Source organism: Polypterus senegalus, chromosome 2 (assembly GCF_016835505.1).
Source record: "Polypterus senegalus isolate Bchr_013 chromosome 2, ASM1683550v1, whole genome shotgun sequence".
NCBI lineage: Eukaryota > Metazoa > Chordata > Cladistia > Polypteriformes > Polypteridae > Polypterus > Polypterus senegalus.
This window is the reverse complement of record NC_053155.1, coordinates 96,484,240-96,511,369: the sequence shown is the minus strand read 5'-3', so window position 1 is coordinate 96,511,369 and position 27,130 is coordinate 96,484,240. Positions and strand designations below refer to the sequence as shown.

Below are 27,130 nucleotides of genomic sequence, written 5' to 3'. Positions count from 1 at the left end.
CTGACTGCTGGTAATTCCGCTTTGTATACAACGTGTTATGCCAACCCTCGACTGAGTTATTTGTTCGCGGCATGCCATCAGCAGTTATAACAGTTATAACCTAGCACATTATGTGTAGATAATACGCACGTACGCGTCCCACTCTCTTGGCCTCTCTCGCGATTTTGTTGGCGTGCATTTGTCGAAAACCAGTTAGCAAGTTTGTCGGCGCTCATTTGTCCTTTGCGATTTTGTTGCCGCTCATACAGTATGTCTATTGTGCTTTTGTCGGTGAACCATAGCATCAAGTCAATGAAACTTCTGGGATATTTATCTGGTCAGTTAAATAGCAGAGGGGGTTGTTAATTAGTTTCAGATGCTTTGGTGTTAATGAAATTAACAATGAGACGACCCCCAAAACAGAAATGGTTTAAAAGGATGTGGAGACCAGCCTTGACACAGACAGGTAGACACAGATGGTTCAAACACCACACATGGTTTATTCATTATTTACAAAATATTTACAATGCTGCACACAACCCAGTGCCCCTGCACCACACACCCTCAGTCTGGGCCTCTTTACTATCCAGCCGTCCTTCACCGCCTCCACTCCTCTCCTCTGAGCTCTGTCCTCTTCCACCTGACTCCAGCTCCTGAATGGAGGGAGCCGGTCCCTTTTAAGTCCACCCGGCCATGCTCAAGGTGCCTCCTGACGAGCTTCTGGAGGCGCTTCCTTGAGTGGCGGAAGTGCTGCACAAGCACCCGGAAGCATTCTGGGTGTCCCTGTCATCCAGGGCTTCTCAGGTGTCTGGGTGCCCCCAGCGGTGACCATGGGCCCCTATGGGGTTGAGCTTCCATGCTCCGTTCCCGTGGTCCTCATACCAACCAGGGAGGCTGCCCTCTCATGGTCCGGAGGAGGCATAGTACCTCTCATGATCCTTCCAGGTGTCCCGGCTGGGTACTGCCCTCAGCTGCTCGCCACATTGCCCCTTTGCCAGCTGAGACCCATAGGGGCTAGCGGCCCATCCCGCAAGGGAAGGTCTCCCATGAAGCGGGTCCTACTCGCACATATCCAGGGTCCGGTCCTGCAACACACAAAGCAGAGACGGGGCAGAGACGCTGCCTGGACAGCACCACCTGGCGTCCTTCCATGTCACACACAGGCAACGCTCCCCCCTCCGGCCGGCACCCTGGCATTTGCCACTTCGGCACCCCCTCTGAGGCTTCTGTGCCCCCCAGATTGAGACATCAGATGGGACCGCTCGCAACCCCGTCTTCTCAGCCGACTTCGGGAATCCCCTCTGACTCCGCAGATGGCGGCCCGTCTCCGGACGTGAGCTCCCAGCCTCATGTCCTCCTTTATCAGAGGAGGCTCTCTTTCTCCGGGTCCTCCTCTTTCTCTGGGTTGCCTTGACAGTTTGATTCTCCCTATGGGAAAGGAAGATACCCCATGCTGTCTGCATTTCACAGTAACAATAAGAGCAACTCACTACTCAAAACGGTAATACTGGGAAGCACCTAAAATCAAACTAGCAACCTCTGGGTGCTGTGGTGGGGGGTTTATGGGACAGCAGGCTGCTTGCTGCTTGTGCTGATCGACACATTTGCAAAACAAATGATGTTAATGAAGAGGTATGAAGGAATTTAAGGTGGTCAAGGATTTTCCTTTGTTAGCTGTAGTGAGTTTTTGAATTTTTTTACTCCTTACCCATCATTCTTTACTAAACAAATAATGCTACTTTAACAAATACGTTTTTATTTTACATATGTAACTGTTTACTTTCGGTCTGAGTGTGAATTGTGCTCAAAATAAAACATCAGTCCTGCCAGTATGTAAATACTTAATTTCCAAAACAACATTGGCAGCTTGGAAAATTATTTGGTGAAACTTCCACAAATAAAACTTAAACAGAAACATATTGTATAACAGTACTAATCATTTTCCAAGTGCCACCAAGCAACCATTTTAATAAAAGCACACTCAGACATATTCATCAAAATTCAGTAGACGACTCTCATGAGTATCAGCATTATTATGAAACCTGGTGGCCCTAGTCTTTTTCCAGATAAAGGGAAATTATTTTAAAAGTAGATCAAGTAGAAAGACTATTAGACCAAGGCAGGCTCTGATCTTGGACAGGGTATCAGTCCATCACAGGGCAGAAATCAATGATGGTAATCTAAAAAGTGGCAAAACCAACTGCTCAGTTTATATTAGAACCAAAAAAGTATTTGATTCAACTAAATGTAAAGTTAATAGGATGGTTATTAAATGTGACAGCTAAAGAACTGAACAGTTTGGGCTGTTTTTAATCTGTAAAAATACAGATATGAGCAGTAAAATTGATCAGAGAATTTAGGTTATGCAATATTTTACTATGGGTGTTCTGTCCTCTGTTAAAATGTGTTCATATGGGACCTCTAGTGGCAAAATTAGGTATTGTTTTTTATTGTTATTAAGACTCCATCTTGAAGCAAAGCAGCACATGGAGAAGTAGGTGGTAGACATCCATTTCCATCTGCTGTTTATTTGCCCTTGTAAAGGCATAATCTGTAGGTATTTTGTTTCTTTATTAGTATATTCATTGTTTGAGTTTTAGTTGTTCCTTTTACAATTTTGCAAATGTTTAGTGTGCATGTAAATATATATTTATATGATTGTTCAGGCCTGTTTTTATGCATTTGAATATGAAGCAGCAGGATGTCTTTGCGCTAAACAATCTGTTTTGTAATATTTATAGCATTTCATAAGGAAATAATAACAAAGTAGTTTGTATTAAATTTGGAGGCATTTTTAAAGAAAAATGTATATTAAGTTAACAAATTCTGATAGGTATTGCTTGTTATTTTACAGTTTCACACCACTAGCCAAACGCATGGTGAGGGCAGAAGAATGGGTCTCCTTGCAGAGAGGTGCTTAAATCCTTTTTAAGAACTCCATTGCTATCCTGGAAAAACAATAATATTGCCTGTGTTTTTAATCAATTAACTTTAATAAATGTATAATTCATCTGATTTTTCAGAGCATTGTGTGAAAAGTTATTACAATAATCATGGTAATAGCATATGTTAATTTACAGTTAAAAAAGAGATTTGATTGCAGCACCAGTTTATTCTCCCTGACTTATCACAGAACAACCCAAAACAAAGGAAGAAGTCAAAAAATTATTTAAACAATCTTGACACAAAAGAAGATTGATTTTACTCATTTTAATGCCAGTTATACATGTAATTTGGCTAAATGATACATGAACATTTGTACAATGTTTACAAAAGCGAGCCATTCAGGCCAACAAAGCTTAAAAGTGCTATTTTACAAAAATAACATCAAGTTGAGTTTTCAAAGTCCTTAAACTAGCACTCCCTAGCAAACTACTTAGAATAATTTTCCTATGGTTCTCTATGTGAAGAAAAACTTTCTAACCTTTGTGAGAAACCTACTCTTAAAAAAAATCCATCTCTGTTCCTGTGTTCTTGTTTAAGAACCTAATTTAAAGTAACAAGTGGGATCCAATGTACCAAATTTTTTCATAATGTTAAAAAGTTTAATTATGAAACCTCTTACTCCCTCTTTATTTTAGCTGAAAAGGTTTCTTCATAGCTTAAACCTTGGAATCCTGGAATTAGCCTAGTCTCTCTTCTCTCGACTTTCTCTAAATGCTTTGTCTTTTGCTAATATGGAAGTCAAATCTGTACACAGTATTACAGATGAGGCCTCATTGGTGCCTCCCTTGTCCTATACTCTACACATTGTGATATATAACTAAACACTATTTCCCTTCTTTGTAGTTTCTGTAAGCTTCTGTAACTGTCTGATTGTAGACAGTGACGAGTCCACTGTAAATCATATGTTGTATTGTATAAATGTTATTGTCAAGTTTCAACCTTGCATCATGTATTTACATTTGACATTTTTATTTCCTATGTGTAATACATTATATTTACTTACTTTAAATTTCATCTGCCACAAATCTGCCCATGACAGAATTCTGTCCAGATCCTTTTGCAATGATTTGGATGATACTAGATTACTTGCCATTTCACCTAGTTTGCTCTGCTAGTTCCATCCAGCATCATCTGTGAACTTGACCAGCTGCTTCTTTATATTCTTATCAAGATCATTTATATACATTAAAAGAACACTGCCCCCAACACTGATCTCTAAGGGACAACATGTTAAACATCTCCTATTTGAAAAAAAATCCTGCTACCATAACTATTTGCTCCTGGTGTTGAAGTTCATTTTTCAACTATCTATACACTGTGTCACAAATCCCTCCTTCTTTTAGCTCAGTAACTACCCCCTCATGGTGACTTTATCAAAAGCTATCTGTAAATCTAAATAAATAATATCATATGCACCTCTCTGATCATATGCTTTTGCAACCTGGCAGAATTCTATCATCTTTGTCAGCAAATAAGATCTCCTTCACCTGAATCCATACAGAAAGTTTATCAGTACACTTGATCTTGACAGGTGATGCTCATTTTTTTCCTTAGCAACTGCTTCTATCAAATCTACTTGTGATACATGTTAAACTTTGTGGCCTATACAGTGGAACTTCAGTTCACGAACGTCTAGGTACATGTACAACTCGGTTTACGACCAAAAAGTTCGCCAAATGTTTGCCTCGGTTCACTTCCACACACTCGGTATACGAACAAGCCAGTTTCCCTTTCGGTTTGTACATGTTGAGTCTCTCCCTGTGAATTTCCTGTGCAGCGAGCAAGAGAGAGAGCTAGAGAGCGCGACACACACACACACAGGCAGCGCGAGAGAGACAGACGCACACACACAGGCAGCGTGCAGGTGCACACACACAGGCAGCATGAGAGAGTGACACACCGGCAGCATGAGAGAGCACACACACACACACAGAGGCAGCGTGAGAGAGAGCGACACACACACACACACAGAGGCAGCCCGAGATGCAGACACACAGGCAGCGCGAGAGAAGAGCTGCACGCATTAAGGTAGGAAGGCAGTTAAAGAATGCACTGGGCTTGATTTTGTTTTCTCTTCTGTTTCCAGCGATCTGTTCGTAGTGTGCATTGTTGCAATGTTATTTTTCTTGGTGGTTTATTAAATTCCGAATTTTTTCAAATGTTCATTATTTTCCCTGTGCTTAAAACTCATTAAAAAAGTGCTTTTAGTCAGCGGTTGATAGCGCTATAGCGCGAACTATTGCAGTTTTAGTTTTCTCTGTTGTTCAAGGTTATCTCAGTGTTATTCAATGTTTTTACATTAAGTTGACTATTACGCTGTGCATTCTATGGTTTAATTAACTATATTTGTGCTTAAAAACTTAAAAAAAAAATATATATATACATACAGTTCGTATGGTCTGGAACAGATTAATTGTATTTACATACAATCCTATGGGGGAAATTGCTTCAGTTCATAACCAAATCGGTTTACGACCAGAGTTTTGGAATGAATTATGGTCGTGAACCAAGGTTCTACTGTAGTTCCTTGGATCAGCCCAATCAACTTGTTCAAATAGAGATCATGGATAAAATTTTTTTTTATCTTATCATAAATGGTGTCTGATGAAGTGGCCTTGGAGTTAAAGAATGACTTGACTTCAATATTAAAATAATAATGATATTATATTATAATCCAGCAAGCCCCATAGTTCACATATATTAACACGGCTTTGCATGTTTTGCATATGTTTGTACATTATACAAAAAGTAAACTAGTTACACTTCACATACCACTGGGGATTAAAACAGGAAGAATATTCTAATTGTTAAAAATGTTGTCATCTTGATGGTGGACCTAACTGGTCCTAAGCTGCCATCTTTGGTACTCCTGTCTGACCCAATAGCTTGATCTCTGGAGCTACATTCTTCAAATTATGGTTATTTGTTAAAATATTTTTGTCATTCAGCTTTTCTTTGCCATGTTTCACAAACAAATAAAAGCAAAATAAAACCAAACTATGCCTAAATATTGCCTAGGATGGGTGAAAATAAGTCTACTACACTTTAATGTTAGATTGCTCTATGTGATCTCCAGACATCGGAGCAAGGTCATTGTGCTATCCCTCTTTTGTAAACTCGTGGCATACAGGGAGTGAATTTTTCTAACTTGGTTTGCTGTTCACTGATGGAAAATACAGTACTGTGTACTGAAGCTTAAAATGTTCTGTGTACATGTGAGTACCTTAAACGAAACACTACATACATCCATATCTTTCAACGATGAAAACAAATCTCAATCTACTTGAGACCAGGCTTGGCATAATAACAGAATCAGGTCGTACAAGTGCTGGCAGTACTCAAAGACCAAAAGAGAAGAATAGACAGAGAGAAAAAGAAAAATCACAGCCAAAGCAAGACTGGTGTTGAACTGAGCACTGAGTAATTTCCGTGAGTCTGCAAGTAAGACTGAAAAAAATTCTTTCTTTGCTTAGTGCAAATTAGGCAGTAATGAATGTTAGGTTGTATATCTTATTAAACTAAATAAGCATGTTTATATAAAAATTGTAAAGTAGTATTCTTAAAAGCTATTTTGAAAAGAACTAGAATTAATAAGCTAAGAAAAGATGAAATCAAAATGTGTACAATGTACTGTATTTTTAATATTGAATGGAAATAGAACCTATGTAATTGTGTTAAGGTTAAGGTTAACAGCAGGATTGAGTACTACAAAGAAAGTGGCTGTGAAACTGTTGTGATAATGTCATTTTAACAAGGATTAATTCTTGACATATTCTGTAATTTTCAAAGCATTCTCTACATTTGCATCAATGTTCCATAGACTCCATTTTAATAAGCAACAACAGATTTTTGTTTTAATTTATAAAAATGCTTCACTTAAGAACACAATGTCTCATGACAAATTAATGTATACCGTGATATCATGATCACAAAAAAACCCCAAATTGACTTAAAACTGAATTTATATCTTAATTAACTCCAGAGATATCTGCATGTTTAAGCTGGCATACCTAAATCATATCTGAGAGGACAAACCATTTAAACTGCCTCATATAAAAATAAACTGCAGACCAGAAGAACATTATAACTACTCACTGAGGCTTCCAAAGCTTTCAAAAAGAACATGCAAAATCTCCCAGTGCTACACTCTATAAAACAGGTTGTCATCACAAACAGAATTTAAGCTTTTGATCACAAGAGAAGCATCATTCAATTTTTAAGTCACACAATTCTTACTATTAACATGGAGAAAAGGTAAAAAAAAATACGCTAAGGAAATACACAAAAGGGAATTTTGGAATGCAAATGCAGATAATGAATGGAGTTGAAACTAAAGTTAGCAAACACAAACAAATAACTAACTTGTTTAACTGAATAATGAATGGTTTTAAATACATTGGTATAAAATGAAGGTGAGGCTCAAGTAAATAATTAATTTAAAACAGAAATACCAAAGCTCTATGCACTCTGCATAGTGGAAATAGACAAACCATTAAGGGCTATAAGATACCAAAACTTTACAAAGCAGGAAAGCCGCAGATAAAGACAACTAGGCTAAAACTGGCTCCTTCCATATATACTGTACATGATTGAAACACTCAAATTATTATATTCCCGGCAAGACATCTCCACCTCTATAAACAATATAAATTCTTACAATTTCACACAGAACATGGAAGCAGGCAGCGATCAACCAACTCCTGGCTATCCGCCTGTGTAAACAGTCAGTGATGAAGGATATCATAAGAAAGGACATGAATAAAAAGCAACTATCTCTCTCATTGCAAACCCTGTTAGCTGCAGAGTTATTGTGTGGGCTATTTTGCTAGAATAATGATTTGGGAGGCAGAATTCTTTCCAATCATGTCTGTAATAAAAGTTGTGGAAGTTATTCTATACACTTTCAAATATGCATACTATAGTTTTTGAAACATTACACTCTCTGCTGTTTAATTTTATGTGTGTGCAAGTGTAAATACATTTTTAAACATTGTTTAAAAAAGTGTACTTTTTTTCATATAAAAATCATTAATGCACAGTACTTGACTCTGGCATGTCATTTAAAGCACACATTACAAAGTTGTCCAAATCATGTTCCTTCCATCTTAAAAATGTTGGGAAATTAAGGCTTTTCTAAATAAGCAGGATTCTGAAAAATTAATTCATGCATTTATTTCTAGTAGGATTGACTACAGCAATGCTGTGTTCACTGGATGTTCAAACTTCAACTTCAAAATGCTGCTGCATGAGTTATTACAAGAACAAGAAAATATGAACACATCACTCCACTTCTTAAATCCTTACACTGGCTCCTGGTTAAGTTTAGGGCAGATTTCAAAATCCTCCTTTTTATCATATAAAGCATTAAATGACCAAGGTCCAGCTTACTAGTCTGAACTTATCATGACTTACAAACCAGAGCACACATTAAGATCTCAAGATGCCGGTCTGTTTATGATTCCAAGGATTAATAAAATAACAGCAGGAGGTTGAGCTTTTAGTTACAGGGCGCCTAAACTTTGGAATGGTCTGTCTGCTACTATAACAGATGCCCCATTCAGTCTCAGCTTTTAAATCCCAGCTGAAGACTCACTACTTCAGTTTAGAATATCCTAACTAGAGCTGCTGATTAACTGTACAGACTGCATCTCTGTTGTTAGTCATTAGCACTAAAACATAAGTAACACGATAGTTATAATTTGTTACTCACCCTCACCTATTCGGGTTCTCTTTTTGGTACTCAAATGTGGCTCAAATGTGGCACTTGGTACCATGGCCCACCTGCCAAGTTGTTTTGCCTGCCTATGGTAAAGGCATCTCTGATGGAGGGTTGTAGATATCATGAGGTACAGGGTGTTTCTTTCATCGGACTGGCTGGCCCAGTGCTGACTCAGCTGTGGAATGGCCAAATGGGGGAGGCAGCTTGATGGCTGAGGTTTTCAGGACTCTAAGCAAATCCAAATCATATTATGTGATATCATCTACTGTGAAATTCTTCTCCATATTTGTAAATTTTTTATTTTTTATACTGTATTTAGGATTTGTTCTGTTCTATGTATTGTACTGTATTGTATTGACCCCCTTCTTTTTGATACCCACTGCACGCCCAACCTACCTGAAAAGGGGTCTCTTTTTAAACTGCCTTTCCCAAGGTTTCTTCCATTTTTTCCCTACAAGGGTTTTTTTTTTTTTTGTTTTTGGGAGTTTTTCCTTGTCTTCTCAGACAGTCAAGGCTGGGGTGCTGTTAAGAGGCAGGGCCTGTTAAAGCCCATTGCGGCACTTCTTGTGTGATTTTGGGCTATACAAAAATAAATTGTATAGTATTATATTGTACTAGCAGTCTAATAAGACCTACCCAGAATGATGGATGTGCTTAGGGCAGTATGGATTTAATTTGTTGTATTCACTGATTATTATTTACTTAAGCTGCAGCTTTAAAATTTTATTTGAGAAAAAAACACCTTTCATTTTATTTTAGTACCTTACTGCACTAAAAATGTTAAGCCTCCAGGCCACTGCTTTTACTCCTCCTGTGTGCCTAAGACTAACTGTGTTTGTGACATTATTTAAGACACAACTGAAGGCAAATTTATATAATTACTGACTAACTGACTGAACAAGAAAGATAAATGAGTTATTTCCTGTTCCTAGAAACTTAGAATGTTTTCAAAACTGTCTCTAAATTTGTTTGGTTTCATATATACATTTGTTAAATTTTAAAGTGTGTAATTAGTTTAGTTTGTTTTTTTAATGAATCCAAGGAGGGAGACAGGCCATTAAGGGAGTCTTCCATCAATTACAGGATGGACAAATGTGTTTTTTCACATCAGACAGACTTAACCTGATTTATGCAGCTCTTTACAGTTAGCATGAGAAGTACACATTAATGAGTTCATGTTGGGTGCTAATAACACATATTCCATATTTATTAAGGTACAGGATGAAGTTTTGATGAATTGTATGAGAAAGGACACCTTGGATAACTTCAAGGAAAAAATGCATACCTTTAATTAGAGTTTTTGCTATCTATACATCTGTTAAAATATTTAGTGCTTTATGTCGCCTTTCATCTGTTTTTGTATCCAAAAGTGTTTGGTCTGTAACATTTGCATAAATGTGTCTAAGTAGTTAAACTGACTGAAATTTTTGTACTGTAAATAAATTTCAAGAAAAACATTCAAAAACATAAACAAGTTTACCTGTTCTAAAATGTTTTGCAGTCTTTCGGCTTCACAGTCTATGACAAATTTTTTTTCTTGCCTGCGATCCAAGTCTTCCAGAAGTCTTCTGTAACTAGCATCATTAAAGTTCTCCACACATATAGCACTGACTTGCCAGGCATTTTGTCCGGCTTTTTCCATAATTGCTTGAAGTATGGCATAACCTGGATAAAAAAAAGTAAAAAGTATGCTTTCTAAAAGTAACCCCTTCATTTTTTAGGAATGAAAAATAAAATAGTTTAAAAATGATATATCTACAGTTCTGTTACTGAAAAAAGTAACTTTTTTACCATATAAAAATACCACAAAGTAGCTACCAATCATTATTGCTAGATGTGCCAGTGTGTTTTTATACGTGAGTCTATATAGTCTGTTCACCAGTATAAATATGACATTTAGATAATAATCTGCAGAGAAAAACTACTGCAGTAAGCGATTTTCAAGTTATATATTCTGTACATCTCAGCTTACAATTCATATAGAATACTTGATTGATTTAAATTATATTTTCTATTATTTTTTCACTTTATGTCTCCATCTCAGTACTTGGATTTATCATTTTGGATAAGGTGAATAAACAATATGTATATTACAAGGGGTGTTCAGTTATAAACAGGAATTTTCATGCTCCGTTCTTATAAATAGTGCAAAGTAGACATGAGGGGTTTGCTACTGGTGTTGACCTTCATTTTGCAACTATCTATACACTGTGTCACAAATCCCTCCTTCTTTTAGCTTGGTAACTAACCCCTCAGGTAACATATTTTACATTAGCATTTAAACAGTAAGTATTACATTTGTAAAATCTAGCACTGTTAACAAGTGGCACAATGAAAAAGCTTTGATTTATAATGATATGCTGATGACTTTCAATCTGCTATTTTCCTTATACTGTATATAGTTTATTTTTGGAAACATCTTTAAATGTTGATTTATGAATTCTTTGGTTGAATAAAGGGAATGAACACTGTTAAAACAAAGAGTGAACCATTTTTTTAAGATTACTTATTGCAGAATGGTGGGTAACTCCATAAAATAAACCTTGATTGAACACACCTTACTTTACTGGACTTTGGATTCAGTGGTCAAAGTGTCGCACATCTTCATGACTAAAGTACTGAACATCAGTTACTTTACATTCCAGTGTTTTTCCTCATCCTGTGATTTCTTTAAATTTAATACCACATAATTGAGTAAATTCAACTGAGAGCAACGTAAGATTAAAGAAAACGTACTATATTATTGAAGTTATAGAATAATAGGTATTTTATTTGAGCCTTAAAATAAATGTATGTTTCTTGGCCATAGGAATGCCTCTGTGTTTATAAGTACCTTGTTTTTTGTTATTTATTTTTTATTGCTATGATTGGCATTCCCTTTCTAACCATTTACCAATCCATTTTTTAATGTTCATATGTTTCCAGAGAAATGTGGACTTCTGGAAGTATCACAGCTTTCTCTAAATCATCTCAGGGTACACTCAAGCACAAACAGACCCACTCATACATGGATAATTTAAGGTCAACAATTAATGCAACAAAAACATAATCAGGAAGTCAGAAAAACTGTAGTACCAAAGAAAACCCGTACAGACATAAGATAAAAATGCCAAAACCACACAGAAAATTATCAACATTGAGATGCGAATACAAAGTCCTCCTTATTACTATACTCTTTATTTTTTTTAACTGAAGAATTTAAAGTTTTAGAAAGTAGTATGTAAGACACATACTGAGATGGTTTAAATGAAAAAGAAAAAATGACAATTTCTGTATTTAGTAAAAAAAACAGACACCACATCAAATTTGACTCTTTGTAAAAGACATAATGATGCTGCTTTAACTGTGTAGAGAAAATTATATATGATAATTAAAAGATATCCTGCCAATAAACAACACATCAAGATATTCTATAAAGATTACCTAGCAAATATCTGCACTAATCTCCGGATTTATAGTCACTGCGTTCAAAAGTAGGAGAAGTATGATATCATATTTGGGGTAAAAAGTAATTTTCATGATGTAATTGTGAAGTATAATCACAATTCCCACTATATTTTAAAACAGATATTTGGCTTTTTTGGGTTGAGTGGATGGGACAGTGTTGCCATTGAAGAAGGTTAGTACTGGACAGGGGTTTTTACAGAGAAAGGCATTAGAGAGAGAGAGAGAGAGCAAAGACAGCACTTAAGGGTGAGTTGCAAATTTACATGACAATCAGGAAAAGGCAACAAATTCAGAGCTAGGCCACGGAAGTTCAGGAATAAAACAGAACACTAACTGACCAGTACATGGCAACACATGTGAGTTTGGACTATGTTGCTTTTTTAAAATTTGTGCTTTGGGAGGACTGGAAGGAAGCCAATTATTAACCTCCAGCTTGCTTACTGGCTTACCTGTAGGCAATAAAGGGCAACCTGTGATAGCAGAAGAAATTCTGAGACTTAAAGGAATACTCCACCAAAAATAACAATTTCTGTATCTGTTACTCACCCCAAATAGTTTGTTGTGATAGTCAACAAAAATGTGTCATTTAGTGGATTTCAATGGGGGTTTAACTCACACAATATCAAAACTTGAACACATCTCAAATTACTTGTGTGTAATAATTGTACAGTACATAATAACCCAAACAGCAAAGATTTAAATGTTGACAATGCTCTAAACATGTATTTTGTTAAAAATACTCATAAATAAACTATTTCCTGGTGAAATGTTTGAACTGAGTGCAAGATCGTTTCATGGCTATTACATTCATTTTCATAATGGTAAACCAGAACTGCAAAACTTTAGTGTTGTTTACCAGCAATTTGTAAAATTGTGATTGTGAATGGACCTTCTGTTTATTGAAGCATTTCAGGTATGGACGATTATGAGGCACACTTTCCATCTGATAAAGTTTTTACTTTCTTTTCCTTAACTTTTAACCTCTAACAATACAGTATACCTGTCTCAGACCACACTCTGCAATGTTTACATCTATGAGGAACTATGGCAGCCAAAAAATTAATGCAATTGAGTCTTGAGTCATGAAGAGTTTGGAACAAGAATGGGAAAGTGGAAAATCCATATCAATTAGTAGACAGGGGTTCAAGGCAGCCATGCTAACTGTAGTAGCAGGGTATTATTTTCTGCTGTTATTTTGGTACTTTGTATTCTCCCTTTTTTGTTTCTTCTTCTGTATTATTTTTATACCTGTAAACTCTATGACATTATTCTTGGTGAGAAAATATGCTGTAAGGTTGAGGTCCTCTGTTATAAAACCCTTTTAAAACCAAAATAGATCTTGTATATTTTCAACTCACAACTCAAACATATATCACAGGCAGCAGCACACAACATTAGATTTAAGGGATTAATGTCATTCTTGTAGCAGCACCCTGTATACTGTAGATTATAAGTGGCCTGAAAGTTCACTTAATACCCAAATAGGACTGTCAGTATTGGATTATACTATGGGGTGCCTTTTATGCTTAAAGGGGGTCATGTTGTGTTTAAATACAGAAAGGCACTGCTGTACCTACATCATCGACTTTTAATATCTAAATAAAAATAAGCCATTTTATCTACATATTACTAAAACTCTTCTGACATAGATGTTTGCAATTATTCATTATCTAAAAGCCTTGTGTCAACTTTAAACTAGAAACAAATAAACACACTACATTATAATACAAGTTATAAACAGTTGTAAGTAAATATGAATTAAGCTTAAAGGTGTACTTTACAACTACAATAAAAGTGAATGACTGGCTATTGTCCTTTTTGTTTTTGTGGTCTGCATGTAAGACCATCACATACATCTAGATTGTCTTCACTAAATGTTATTTGTACTTAAACCAGTCTTGATTTATGACAGAAAGTACTGTATTCAGCACTGATAAGAGATGCCCTGGAATCTTTGAATTAGTTGTGCTGGTGTCATGTACAGTGAACTTTGATGTAGTCATACGTGTTTGCCTACTGGATCATTGTCAACTGTAAATTAGACCTGTAGATCTTTACCTACCAATTCTCAGTCATATGATGATCAGCTCTCAATTATACGTATGAAAGCCCTTTAACATTATGGAGCCCAGTTATCTTTAAGACTACACAAATGGATGTCTATGATAAAATGATAATGAATATAAAATTTAAATTTTAATAGTGTTATATTCCAAACAATGTCATTTCTTAATTAGGTGTACAGTATAAGCACCCTTTACCATTTACAGTACCTAAAAGTGCACTGCTATTGAAAGATGACATATGAACTTTGAATATCCATTACTTTTTTTTTTTGCTTAAAAGTTTTCTTTATGCTATACATGGAAATGTTCTGAAATCTGATGTGTTCTATGAGCAAGATGGTTACTAATACATCAAGAACACTATGATATGGCATTTAACATCCATCTATGTATCCAATTTCCTAATCCATTTATCCAGGGCAGGTTCTCAGGGCAGCTAGAGCCTATCCCAGCAGTCATGAAGTGCAAGGAAGGAACAACAGCAGGACAAGGTGTCAGTACACTGGGACTAGGTACTAGGGCATCTGAGTAGTGTAAAAGGTAGGAATGTTACCTCACATTAACTGAATGCAGATATTACATCCATGACAAAATGTAGTTGTTTGATAACTTTTCAAAATCACTTGTCAGTATCCACTGTATAAAAAGTTTTCATTTGGCAGCTACACTTAAAAAGTACAGTAGATTCATAAACAGATTAGAACTTGTACTATGCATTCTGCTACTGACCATATTTATGAGAAAGAGCATATGTTAAAATGTTACAACCGTGCATCAGTACTAAGCAAGAGCCATAATAGAAAATATAAACTAAATACAACCATTTGATATGCCATGGATGATCTTTCACAACTTGTCATTCCTGGTAAGTTCAACTACATAAAACAAAAGTTACCAATTAATCTTTCACTGGTCCAAACAAAAGGGTTTAGGGAGCATCTGCTAACAACTATTTCTGAGAAAGCCTAAACTAAATATTTCATTAGGTTCTTGACAAGGCTCAGAATATAGTATTTCCATTCCTGTATGTCTTATATAAAAAGATCATGACAGACCTGCTTCTAGACATCCCTGCAATGCAGTGCCCTAAGCGTTCCGACAACCATCCAGTTTATCCTTGGACTTAAAACACAGCTGCAGCTGTTTGATAGACATGTGTCCTCATAAATGCCTCTAAAGTACTACGAAAAATTTACATTTAGGAATTGCATGCTTTGGCAGTGAGTGGAAATAATACATTTTTTGTCTAGCTACAAGTGGGTTATCATTTAAATGGTGAGCATGTAGGTGCAAGCATATTTTGTATAAATAAATAAGCATAAAAAATATGAAGTAACTGCCAGCTTAATCCTCTCTTAGATGTGTGATATTAAGACAAAAAGGCCTGCATTAATTATTTACACAATGGGAAGTTTGTGGGCAGAGAGCAGGATGAAATTATGCTAGTAGCCTAATTGGGCCCCTAAGGCTTACATTAGCCATCCTTCAGAAATACATGCAAGCAAACACACACATCCAAACACTTGTAGACTGCTTATACTCGCAGCTGGCAATGAAGAAAGTAAATTATATCCAGGATTTAACGTGTGAAGCGGTTTAAGATCTGCCAACTCGTTTAGTATTCAGAGGAGGAGTGTGCTTGTGTTATCTGTTTGTGAGTCTAATGGGGGCCATGAGCAATTCTCCAGCACTGAACCTGAGATTAACTGCAGTGACATTCGTATTTCAGAGAGAATAGAATGTGCTTTGCAATAACTGCGCACCATCTACAATACGTTTTCATATGCAGAAAATGATGCATGCAGCACTTTAAATGGTCCCAGAGTTTTTGTATTTTGCTGAACATCCGTAAATGTTACCCTCTTTTTTAATGTGCTGAAGTGTAGGCAATTACAGAGAAAAATTACCTTAAAGCTATGCCCTCTGTGAGATGGCACAGTAAAATATACATAGAAAAAAGGCACATTCTTCTCACTGAATCAGTGGCATTGTTGGGAGGAGCTCCTGAGGCTTTAGCCCCTGGTATCAGGCATTCAACCCCTGATATCCGAGAGCTTTGCCCTTCTTCCTCCTATTCTATATTCTGACATGCCTGCATGCATTTGCTTTTCTATGCTTCACTGTAATTTAGTTGTAATGCTCCTTTATGTAATGTGCATGTGTCTTGTTGCTGCTTAACTTCCTGTAAAAAGAGACCCGACAGTCAGATTTTAGGAGAAAGTGAAGGCAGGAATATTGGCTTTCACAAAAAGTGGAGTAATAAGCTGAGAAAAGGAAATCTTAGGAGTCGTCCTGCACATGGAGATGAACAGCAGATGTATATACTGACCACATGAAAGAAAAGAGGGACATATCTTTGGCAGGAATTAGGAAAAGCTCATTTATTGAGTTCTTATGTTTTTATTTGGTCCTCTAATTAACATAGACACTCCTTGTCTGAGTGTGAACAGTGAGTGAGCTGATGTTTAGTACAGTAGCTCACATTTTTAATTAAAAAAAGAACTAATAAACCTGCACTCACTGCTTAGTATTAATAAAGTATCTATCTATCTATCTATCTATCTATCTATCTATCTATCTATCTATCTATCTGTCTATCTAGTAAACAATAAGTTTCATAGCGTAAGCCAAATATGTATATTTTACGTATGAACAAGTTAAGTATGTTAGCCTTACTTCTTCTTGATAAGCACCTTACATTTTATTAGAATTGTGGCTTGTAATAATGAGAAGCATTTTAGTTTCTTTTCATTCCATATTTAATATGGATAATATTTTGTGTACATGTTTTATTAGTTAAAAAAATATATAAAAAATTTGTATTTTTAATAGTTACTGAACAATAAGTAGGAGTATAAAGGTGGACTGTTCTCAGTAGGAAAAAGGTACACTGTTCTCTCCGAGTGGGAGGTTAGTTACTGCATCAAACAGAGTAGTTTAAGTTCCTCTGGGCCTTGTTCACAAGTGAGAGGAAAAGTGATTGTGACCTAGACAGATGGGTGGGGTGGTGAGCGCAGTTATGCAGTTGCTACACCGAGCTGTAGTGGTGAAGACGGAGCTGAGTCAGAAGGTGAAGCTCTTGATTTACTAGTTGATCTACACACATACCCTCACCTATAGTCATGAGTTTTGGGTAATGACCAAAAATATGAGATTGCAGGTACAAGTGACCAAAATGAGCTTTCTCTCAAGGGTTGCTGGGCTCTCCCTTAGAGGCAGGGGGAGAAACGCAGACATCTGGGAGAGGCTCGGAGTAGAGCTGCTGACCCTCCACATCAAGAGGAGCCAATTGAGGTGATTTGGGCATCTGAAACAGATGTCTCCTGGATGTATCCATGTGGAGGTTTTATAGGCACAACCAGCTGGGAGGAGGAGACCCCGGGGAAGACCCAGAGTTGGCTGGGAAGATTATGTCTCCCAGATGGACTGGGAATGCCTTGGGATCTCATAATATGAGCTGTTGTGACTGGTGAAAAGGACATATGAGCCTCACATCTAAGACTGTTGCCCTGCGACCAGGCTTCAAATAACTGGTGGAAAATGAAGGAATGAATGAAAAATAGGTGCACAAAATGAAATAAAAATGGTCAGATAACACTTGTGGTCTGCAATTTAATATATACCACTGCAAAATAGAACATACGTCTTCTGTATGGCTAGTTAGGCAGGAAAATAAACAAAATAAGTAAAATAATAAAGAAATACATTGGAATTGGTATAAGAATTGTTGATTTCTTTAATATGAAATCGGTAATTGGTATTGCCCCTAAAAAAACAATTGGAGCATCCATACTATAGATCAAGAATTATTTTTGTTATTAAATACTGATTAAATTAATATATCTTAGCAAAAGAAAATTATAAAATGAATAGTTTTTTTCCATAACTACAATATTCCAGAGATACATTTTTAGGAAGACCATTGATTTCTACAATATTGTCAATTATTAGAATAACTACAATATACATTGTGGTGGTGCAGCTAAATGTAGCCATCAACTATGTGTTATAAAATGTATATCATTCAAAAAAAGGTCCATTTAAATACTGCTTAGAGAAAAGGAGGGAAAATCATTCATCTGTAGGAGATACTGCAAGCACAAAGCTTCCAAACAAACATGGCAAGTATGATCTAAATCATGCAGAACTAATGAACAAGTTCTCTAATTACAAGAAAAAACATTACTGAACAGTTACTAATTCTGCACAAATCTTATAGAACATAACTGTTCTGCCAAAAAGGACAATTGATAGCTAGCCAAAAGATATTTATTTAAAGAAAATTGAAAAAGAAACATTGTCAAAACCATGTAGGGTCAAAGTTATTAAATCTACTTCAAAGCACCAAAACCTTTACGTAAATCTAAAGCCTTAGTCGAATATTCGAAGCTAAAGATTCTTCACAGAAATAAACTGTCAACAAAAAAACAAACTAAAGACTTTTGAAAGATATCCATAAGTCTGGAGAAAGCCTCTAGTTCAATGCTGGTTTAAATAGAGTCGGGCTAATGACATTTTGGGTTGTAACCCCTGCGATGCATGAACATGGAAACGAACAACTGCTTCACAAAGTGATTGTTTCCTAAAAATAAACCAAGATGGCTGCACACAAAAACAAAAATTACAGATAATAAACATTTATTTACCATGAAACAAAGCTCAAACACTTTCTCCAAAGAAAGGACAAACTAAATCCAGAATGACATATTGAATGACAAGATGTTGGAAAAAATAGTACATGGCCAGAAAAAATACATAACATTAGGAAAAAACAAAAAGACTCATAAATTCTAATAGTGCTAACAAGGCATTTACAAAGCAACCTAATTTAATACAGGGTAGCTAAAGCAGGAGCCATTACTGGAACCAACAGGTACAAGACAGGAAAAAAACCCTGAACAGGGCACAAGTCCTTATAAGTCGAACCCCCCCAGACAAAAAAAGACACACACACTCTCTCTAAAATAGGGCTGGCCTGGAATCTTCCATCAACATACCATGCACTGGGGAATACTTGGAAAAATCCATGCAGACTCCAATGAATTCAAGGACTGTCAACCAACATACTGTATTGCCTTACTTCCCTTAATCTGATATTAGCTTTATTGTTTTTTGTTTTTTTATTCCACTGGTTTTATATATTCCTTTAATGTTTGCACTGCCAAACAGCTTCATGGATTTTCACAAGGAAAGAAGCCATTTGGCCTTATAATTGTGGCCTTTTAAACTTTGAAAAAAAATATCACATTACTTTCCAGTCTGCTATAGGAAAATCGCTGGAAACTCTGATTCCATAATGTAAAATATGGGACTTAAGGCCTGTATCACCATTTAAAAGTTCTACCTTCTACCTTATCAGGAAGTACTCTCTCCTGACAAATAGTCAAAATAATGAATCCAGTATTATCCCATAATAACAAAACTTATAGGATGTGAGTTTTGCTTGTATTTTGCCCAGAAAACAGATGAACAAAATCTGACAATGTTGTCTTATTAATTCTGGTCTTTAAAAAGGTAAGCAATTTTCTAAAAAAGCAAGCTCAGGTGTAAACGTCAATGAATGACATACATCTCTGCAGGATGCACCTACGGTCATTCAAAAGATTGGCCATTGTTTATAAAATATCTAGACAGAAAGAAAAAATAATTTTATATAAAATATTACTCTATAAAATATGCATTTTTAAACACAAGTCATTCAGTTAAAGCAAAAGATACAAGCTGCGGTCACTTTTGATTTTCATCAAGTATACATTGGTCAAGAAAATGTATGAGACTTCAGTATATGAAAAATAAACAGGAACATGGCTATGACCACAAATAAAAAAAACTGCCAAAAATAAATCTCAAAAATAAATCACAAATCAAGAAAGGGAATCTGCCAGAAAGCACTCATCTGACATCTTTAATCACAAAAGATTCAAGTAAGATGACAGTTGTTGATACTGTAGGTGGCACTGTTGGTTCACTAGGTTCTCTGCAGTATTTGTATTCTCTCTGTATGGTGAAAGACTCACAAAGTCAAAATTTCCAACGCATAAAATATATAACCTTTTTAAATAAGTGCCATCCATCATCTAGGCTTGAGTATAGCTCCAATGCCCCTCACTGCAATGCTTTCATACTCAAGTCACTTTTAACAATGATTTCCACACTTCCTGCATGTCTGACATGATCCAGTGCATTTCTGAAAGACACCACTCTGTAATCAACCATGCTTAATTAAGGAGGAAAATCATTCACTACTCTTTGTATTATTTGATAGTATTTTGTGCTTTGTTAAAAGCTGAAGAATACTAGTAAATACAAAAATAAGACTTTTTGCGGTTTTCTATTTCCTTCATTAGACTGAAAAATATCAAATACCTTTGTTGATTTGAATGACCCCCTAATTTAAAATCAATCAATTTTTTCAGTGTAGTCACAGGTATAACTTTATTTTATGGGGTTTGGGGAACTTTGAATAGCAATACCTTGGCATGAAGTTTCTATTGAGGGTTGGGTCCCCTTGAAGATCTGTGGTGGACATGTTTATATTTCCAGTAAGCACAACATCTTACATATGGCAAGAAATGACAGTCTTATTAAGAAGAGTAGGGAGCACATTTAACATTTGTTGAATTTACAGTATGGAACACCAGTGCTGCGTTTTCAAAAAACAAAGGGGACCAGCCTTGCATGACTCCTATGAATGTTTCATTCTGATGCTAAAACTTTGAAGCCACTAAGTGAGACTATCACTAGCGATTAGTTAACCCTACAGATTTCGTTTCACAGTAAGTTCAGGGAAATCATGGAATTGTTCGGGAACATCACCAAACATTGTGAAATGAACTGAAGTCAATGGTGACAGAGGATCTAAAATAGTAAATTACAATGGTGCAATGGACTTTTACATATTTCCAAGGGCTAGGGAAGTGTCTACCAAGTATCCTATGCCGATTATTGTGGCCAAAAAGTTCACCTGTGCTTCTGTAACTGAGTTTTGTATATACAGTACAGGCCAAAATATTATTTATAAAACCATTTCAGGTGACTACCTGTTGAAGCTCATCGAGAGAATGCCAAGAGTGTGCAAAGCAGTAATCAGAGCAAAGGGTGGCTATTTTGAAGAAACTAGAATACAAAACATGTTTTCAGTTATTTCACCTTTTTTTGTTAAGTACATAACTCCACATGTGTTCATTCATAGTTTTGACGCCTTCAGTGAGAATCTCCAAATGTAAATGGTCATGAAAATAAAGAAAACACATTGAATGAGGAGGTGTGTCCAAACTTTTGGCCTGTACTGTATATATATTTCAAATTATGCTCCAACCCTGTTGATATCTCACTCTCCACTATTAAGCTGATTCAATTAATGCAGAGAGATGTACTCTGAGTAAAGATTTATAACCCTGTTTTTAAAAGCAGAGAGAAAAGGGTGAAAATACTATTGGGGTTGCTATCTCATATTTGTATAATAATTCAAGTTTTATAGATTTAAACATGGATGTGTATATTTATATTATAATTAAAGTTTATAGATTTAAACGGAGGTGTACACACTCACTGGCCACTTTATTAGGTACACCTGTTCAACTGCTTGTTAATGCAAATATCTAATCAGCCAATCACATAGCAGCAACTCAATGCATTTTGGGCATGTAGACTTTGTGAGGATGACCTTTGAGCATTAGAATGTGGATTAAAGGAGATTTAAGTGACTTTGACCGTGGCATGGTTGTTGGCGCCAGACGGGCTGGTCTGAATATTTTATATTAGAAACTACTGATCTACTGAGATTTTCACACACAACCATCTCTAAGATTTACATAGAACAGTCCGCAAAAGGGAAAATATCCAATGGATGGCAGTTCTTTGGGTGAAAATTCCTTTTTGATGTCTGAGGTCAAAGGAGAATGGTCAGACTGGTTCGAGCTGATAGAAAGATAACCACTCTTTATAACCCGGTTATGCAGAAGAGTACCTCTGAACACAATATGTCAAACCTTGAAGCAGACGGGCTACAGCAGCAGGAGACCACTCCGGGTGCCGCTCCTGTCAGTTAAGAACAGGTAACTAGGATTCAATTTGCACTTGCTCACTAAGATTGGACAGTAGAAGATTTAAAAAAAGTTGCCTGTTCTGATGAGCCTTGATTTCTGACATTCGGTCACAATTTGGCATCAAGAACATGGAAGCATGGATCCATACTGCCTTGTATCAACTCTTTAGGCTGGTGGTGATGGTTTAATGGTGTGGGGATACTTTCTTGGCACACTTTGGGCCCCTTAATACCAATTGAGCATTGTTTAAATGCCACAGCCTACCTGAGTATTGTTGCTGACCATGTCCATCCCTGATGGCTACTTCAAGCACTATAACACACCATGTCACAAAGCTCAAATCATTTCAAACTGGTTTCTTGAATATGACAATAAGTTCACTGTACTCAAATGGCCTCCACAGTCAGCAGATCTCAATCTAACAGAGCACTGTTGGGATGTGGTGGAATGGGAGATTCACATCATGGATGTTCAGCCGACAAATCTGCAGCAACTGTGTGATGTTATCATTTCAAAATGAACCAAAATCCTTGAGGAATGTTTCCAGCACCTTGTTGACTTTATACCACAAAGAATTTTAGCAGTTGTTAAGGCAAAAGGGGGTCCAACCCAGTACTTGCAAGGTGTACCTAATAAAGTGGCCGGTGAGACTATGTCATAGTTGAACTGTACAATCCATCTCACTGAAATTTGCCCAGGCATTCTGGAAGTACATAAGCTAACTGGAAAGATATTTTTTAAATAACTTGGACACAATGTAACGAGCCAGAGTAATTTCAAAATGGATGAAGGCTATTTTAAAATTATTACTTTCCTTCCCAGTTAGCCTAGTTCATGGCAAAATACATGGAGTAATTACAATGAGATGCTTTTTTCAAGATTTTTCAACTATATATATATAGTTCCCTCTCCTTATATATATATAAACAGTGGAACCTCGGTTTACGAGTAACTTGGTTTACGAGTGTTTTGCAAGATGAGCAAAAATTTTTAATAAAAAATACGAGTAGTATGAAAGATCACAACTGAGCTGATGGTTCTTCTCTCTCTCTCTCTTATCTCGCTCTCAGCCACCCAGCTGCTCTCTCTCTCTCTCTCCTTATCTCCGCCGCCCAGCTGCTCTCTCTCTCTCTCCTTATCTCGCTTGCCCAGCGCGTCTCTCTCTCTCTCTCTCTTTATCTCGCTCGCTCGCCCAGCACGTCTCTTTCTCTCTCTCCTTATCTCGCTCACCCAGCGCTCTCTCTCTCCTTATCTCGCTCGCTTGCTTGCCCAGCGCGTCTCTCTCTCTCTCTCCTTATCTCGCATTCTCGCTTGACCGTCTCTCTCTCTCCCTCTCCCTCTCCTTATCTTGCTCGCCTGTCTCTCTCTCTCTCTCTCTGGCAATCGTCTCCTATTCTCTGTCTGAGTCTGTGTGCCTCACTCATACAGTCAACATCCGTATGAGCGTATACTGTTTACTACAGCATTGTGACTGTATGTGTGTGCGCTGTGAAGTGCGAGTCCCCATCTTGCTCCCCAAAACACAAAGCTGAGTCTCAGTACTTTAACACCAGCTTTATTCAGCTTGAAACAGCAACAGCGCTGTTATTTATTGTAGCGGGATCTTTATAATGTTCCTTGTATGACCCATTGACGACAGGCGCTTATAGCATGTCTGCGATCTTTTTGGATGCGCTTATACGGCGAACTGCTACAGCGCTGGGAGACTGCGATTGCTTTGGGACGCTCTTCTGCGTGTCGTCCCGTTGGGTGGAATCCAACATGAGTTTAGAAACTCACCCCAGCCATGATTCTTTTTAAAGGTAAAGTGCAGGTTAATTTGTATGTATTTTACTTTATATTTTGTATTAATCATTTTTATATGAATAGTTTTGGGTTGTGGAATGAATCATCTGAGTTTCCATTATTTCTTATGGGGAAATTCGCTTTGATATACGAGTGCTTTGGATTGCGAGCACGTTTCCGGAACGAATTATGCTCGCAAACCGAGGTTCCACTGTATATATATATATATATATATATATATATGTATATATATATATATATATATATATATATATATATATATATATATATATATATATATACACAGTGCATCCGAAAAGTATTCACAGAGCATCACTTTTTCCACATTTTGTTATGTTACAGCCTTATTCCAAAATGGATTAAATTCATTTTTTTCCCCAGAATTCTACACACAACATCCCATAATGACAATGTGAAAAAAGTTTACTTGAGATTTTTGCAAATTTATTAAAAATAAAAAAATTGAGAAAGCACAGGTACATAAGTATTCACAGCCTTTGCCATGAAGCTCAAAATTGAGCTCAGGTGCATCCTGTTTCCCCTGATCATCCTTGAGATGTTTCTGCAGCTTAATTGGAGTCCACTTCTGGTAAATTCAGTTGATCTGACATGATTTGGAAAGGCACACACCTGTCTATATAGCTCCAGAGGTCCTCTGTGGAGAGAGGAGAACCTTCCAGAAGGACAACCATCTCTGCAGCAATCTACCAATAAGGCCTGTATGGTAGAGTGGCCAGACGGAAGCCACTCCTTAGTAAAAGGCAAATGGCAGCCCGCCTGGAGTTTTCCAAAAGGCACCTGAAGGACTCTCAGACCATGAGAAACAAAATTCTCTGGTCTGATGAGACAAAGATTGAACTCTTTGGTGTGAATGCCAGGCGTCACATTTGGAGGAAATCAGGCACCGCTCATCACTAGGCCAATACCATCCCTACAGTTAAGCATGGTGGTGGCAGCATCATGCTGTGGGGATGTTTTTCAGCAGCAGGAACTGGGAGACTAGTCAGGATAAAGGGAAAGATGACTGCAGCAATGTACAGAGACATCCTGGATGAAAACCTGCTCCAGAGCGCTCTTGACCTCAGACTGGGGCGACGGTTCATCTTTCAGAAGGACAATGACCCTAAGCACACAGCCAAGATATCAATGGAGTGGCTTCAGGACAACTCTGTGAATGTTCTTGAGTGGCCCAGCCAGAGCCCAGACTTGAATCTGATTGATTGAACATCTCTGGAGAGATCTTCAAATGGCTGTGCACAGACGCTTCCCATCCTACCTGATGGAGCTTGAGAGGTGCTGCAAAGAAGAATGGGCGAAACTGGCCAAGGATAGGTGTGCCAAGCTTGTGGCATCATATTCAAAAAGACTTGAGGCTGTAATTGCTGCCAAAGGTGCATCCACAAAGTATTGAGCAAAGGCTGTGAATAGATAAGATAGATAGATAGATAGATAGATAGATAGATAGATAGATAGATAGATAGATAGATAGATAGATGGATAGATAGATACTTTATTAATACTTATGTACATGTGATTTCTCAGTTTTTTATTTTTAATATATTTGCAAAAACCTCAAGTAAACTTTTTTCACATTGGCATTATGGGGTGTTGTGTGTAGAATTCTAAGGAAAAAAATTAATTTAACCCATTTTGGAATAAGGCTGTAACATAACAAAATGTGGAAAAAGTGATATATTTATATATATTAGAGGTAAATGTAAATGAGTAAAAATACCGGATTTCTTGACTGAACGTGTAACACTATTAGCTTTGTCCTTCTGCACTGTTCATGAATGATACTTACAAACAGCAACTCCTGTTTTAGTAGATCTACTACAAACAACAGCAACATACTACAAGAAACCACAATACTTTTACAAAAGCAAAAGCAAACGGACAAAGAAGGTGACTGCCCCAGGAAAAATTGAACTGGGATGCAAAACAACAATATTTAAATTATTTGAGCTTAATGAATAACATGGATCCGTATGGCTTGCCTGCTAAAAATATACAACATGATAGCTCAACTCACATTTTGTTTGTTTTACTTATTTGTTCACATATTTCCAGTTCAATTTTTTAAAAATATATCCTCTTTAAAATGACTTTAGTTTTTTCATCAACTAGAGGTTTTATAATTCTGTTTCATTGAAAAGCATAAATCAAAAGTGAAATTGATACTCATGGCTTTATGGAAAGACACAAATGTGCAAAAAAATGTGCAAGACTCTCCACAAATAGCACTGATGGAGTGGTAGCAAGTACCACAGGGTCTCAAAATACACAAATTCAGAGCACCTATTCCCAATCATACTCTGCCAGCCCTTCCAATTTAATCTAACTCCACAATCTCTTACTAGAATTCTAAAGCCTTCCCCTGTTCAAGTATAAGGAAATAAGTCTACTCTATACCAATGTTTTTCTTTAAACATCTTATCATTACCATGCATATTTTGTCATGAAATATAATCTCCTTTTCAAGCCTCAATCATCACTTTAAATTACACTTCACTGCAGGAACAGCCTTCTTATGTTTGTGGTCCTCTAAGTGTGGCTGCTATTAAGAAATTATTATATTTTTCTAGCATATAACAGATCAACAGTTATAACAAATCACTGGTTACTGCACATAAAGTTTTATGAATCTATGAAAAAATCTATGAAAAGTTTTATGAATCTATGAAAAAATAAAGTTTTCTTTTTTGTGTAATGACAAACATTCTTTTGTTAGATATGCATATTTATTTAAATATGGTCAGGGTCAGGATTGGCTTGGTGTTTGTCAAAAGTTACATCTTTTATTTAATATCCGACACAAAGTTGCATGTTCAGCAGAAGCATCATAGAAACTCTAAACACCTGAAGGTATTCAAATTTATCAATATAGCCTCTTTCAAAGGGCTATCAAACAGATAATCCTCCAGTTTTTATAGCCATTAAGAAGAAGTTGGTATTTGAATTTATTGACTTCAGTAATTTAGTGAATATATGCTATTACTCTTTAAGTTCAGATTTTCTTTGGCAATAAACATATGAACAGTCAATAGCAAATTGATTTGGGAAAGAATGATGAATTTTCATAGCCACCAATCCTAGGTGCATTGTGGTAAATTCCCTCC

The 27,130-nt window shown here is 36.5% G+C and overlaps 1 protein-coding gene across 7 annotated transcripts in view; it reads right to left on the bottom strand.

Moving 5' to 3' along the window:
- Window positions 1–27,130, bottom strand: part of LOC120523159 (glutamate receptor 4) — a 488,284-nt gene that overhangs the window by 151,660 nt on the left and 309,494 nt on the right. For all 7 annotated transcript variants that reach the window (XM_039744179.1, XM_039744180.1, XM_039744181.1 and 4 more), the window contains exon 4: window positions 10,125–10,309. In XM_039744179.1, coding sequence (XP_039600113.1) covers window positions 10,125–10,309 — 185 coding nt within the window. The remainder of the gene's footprint in view (window positions 1–10,124; window positions 10,310–27,130) is intronic.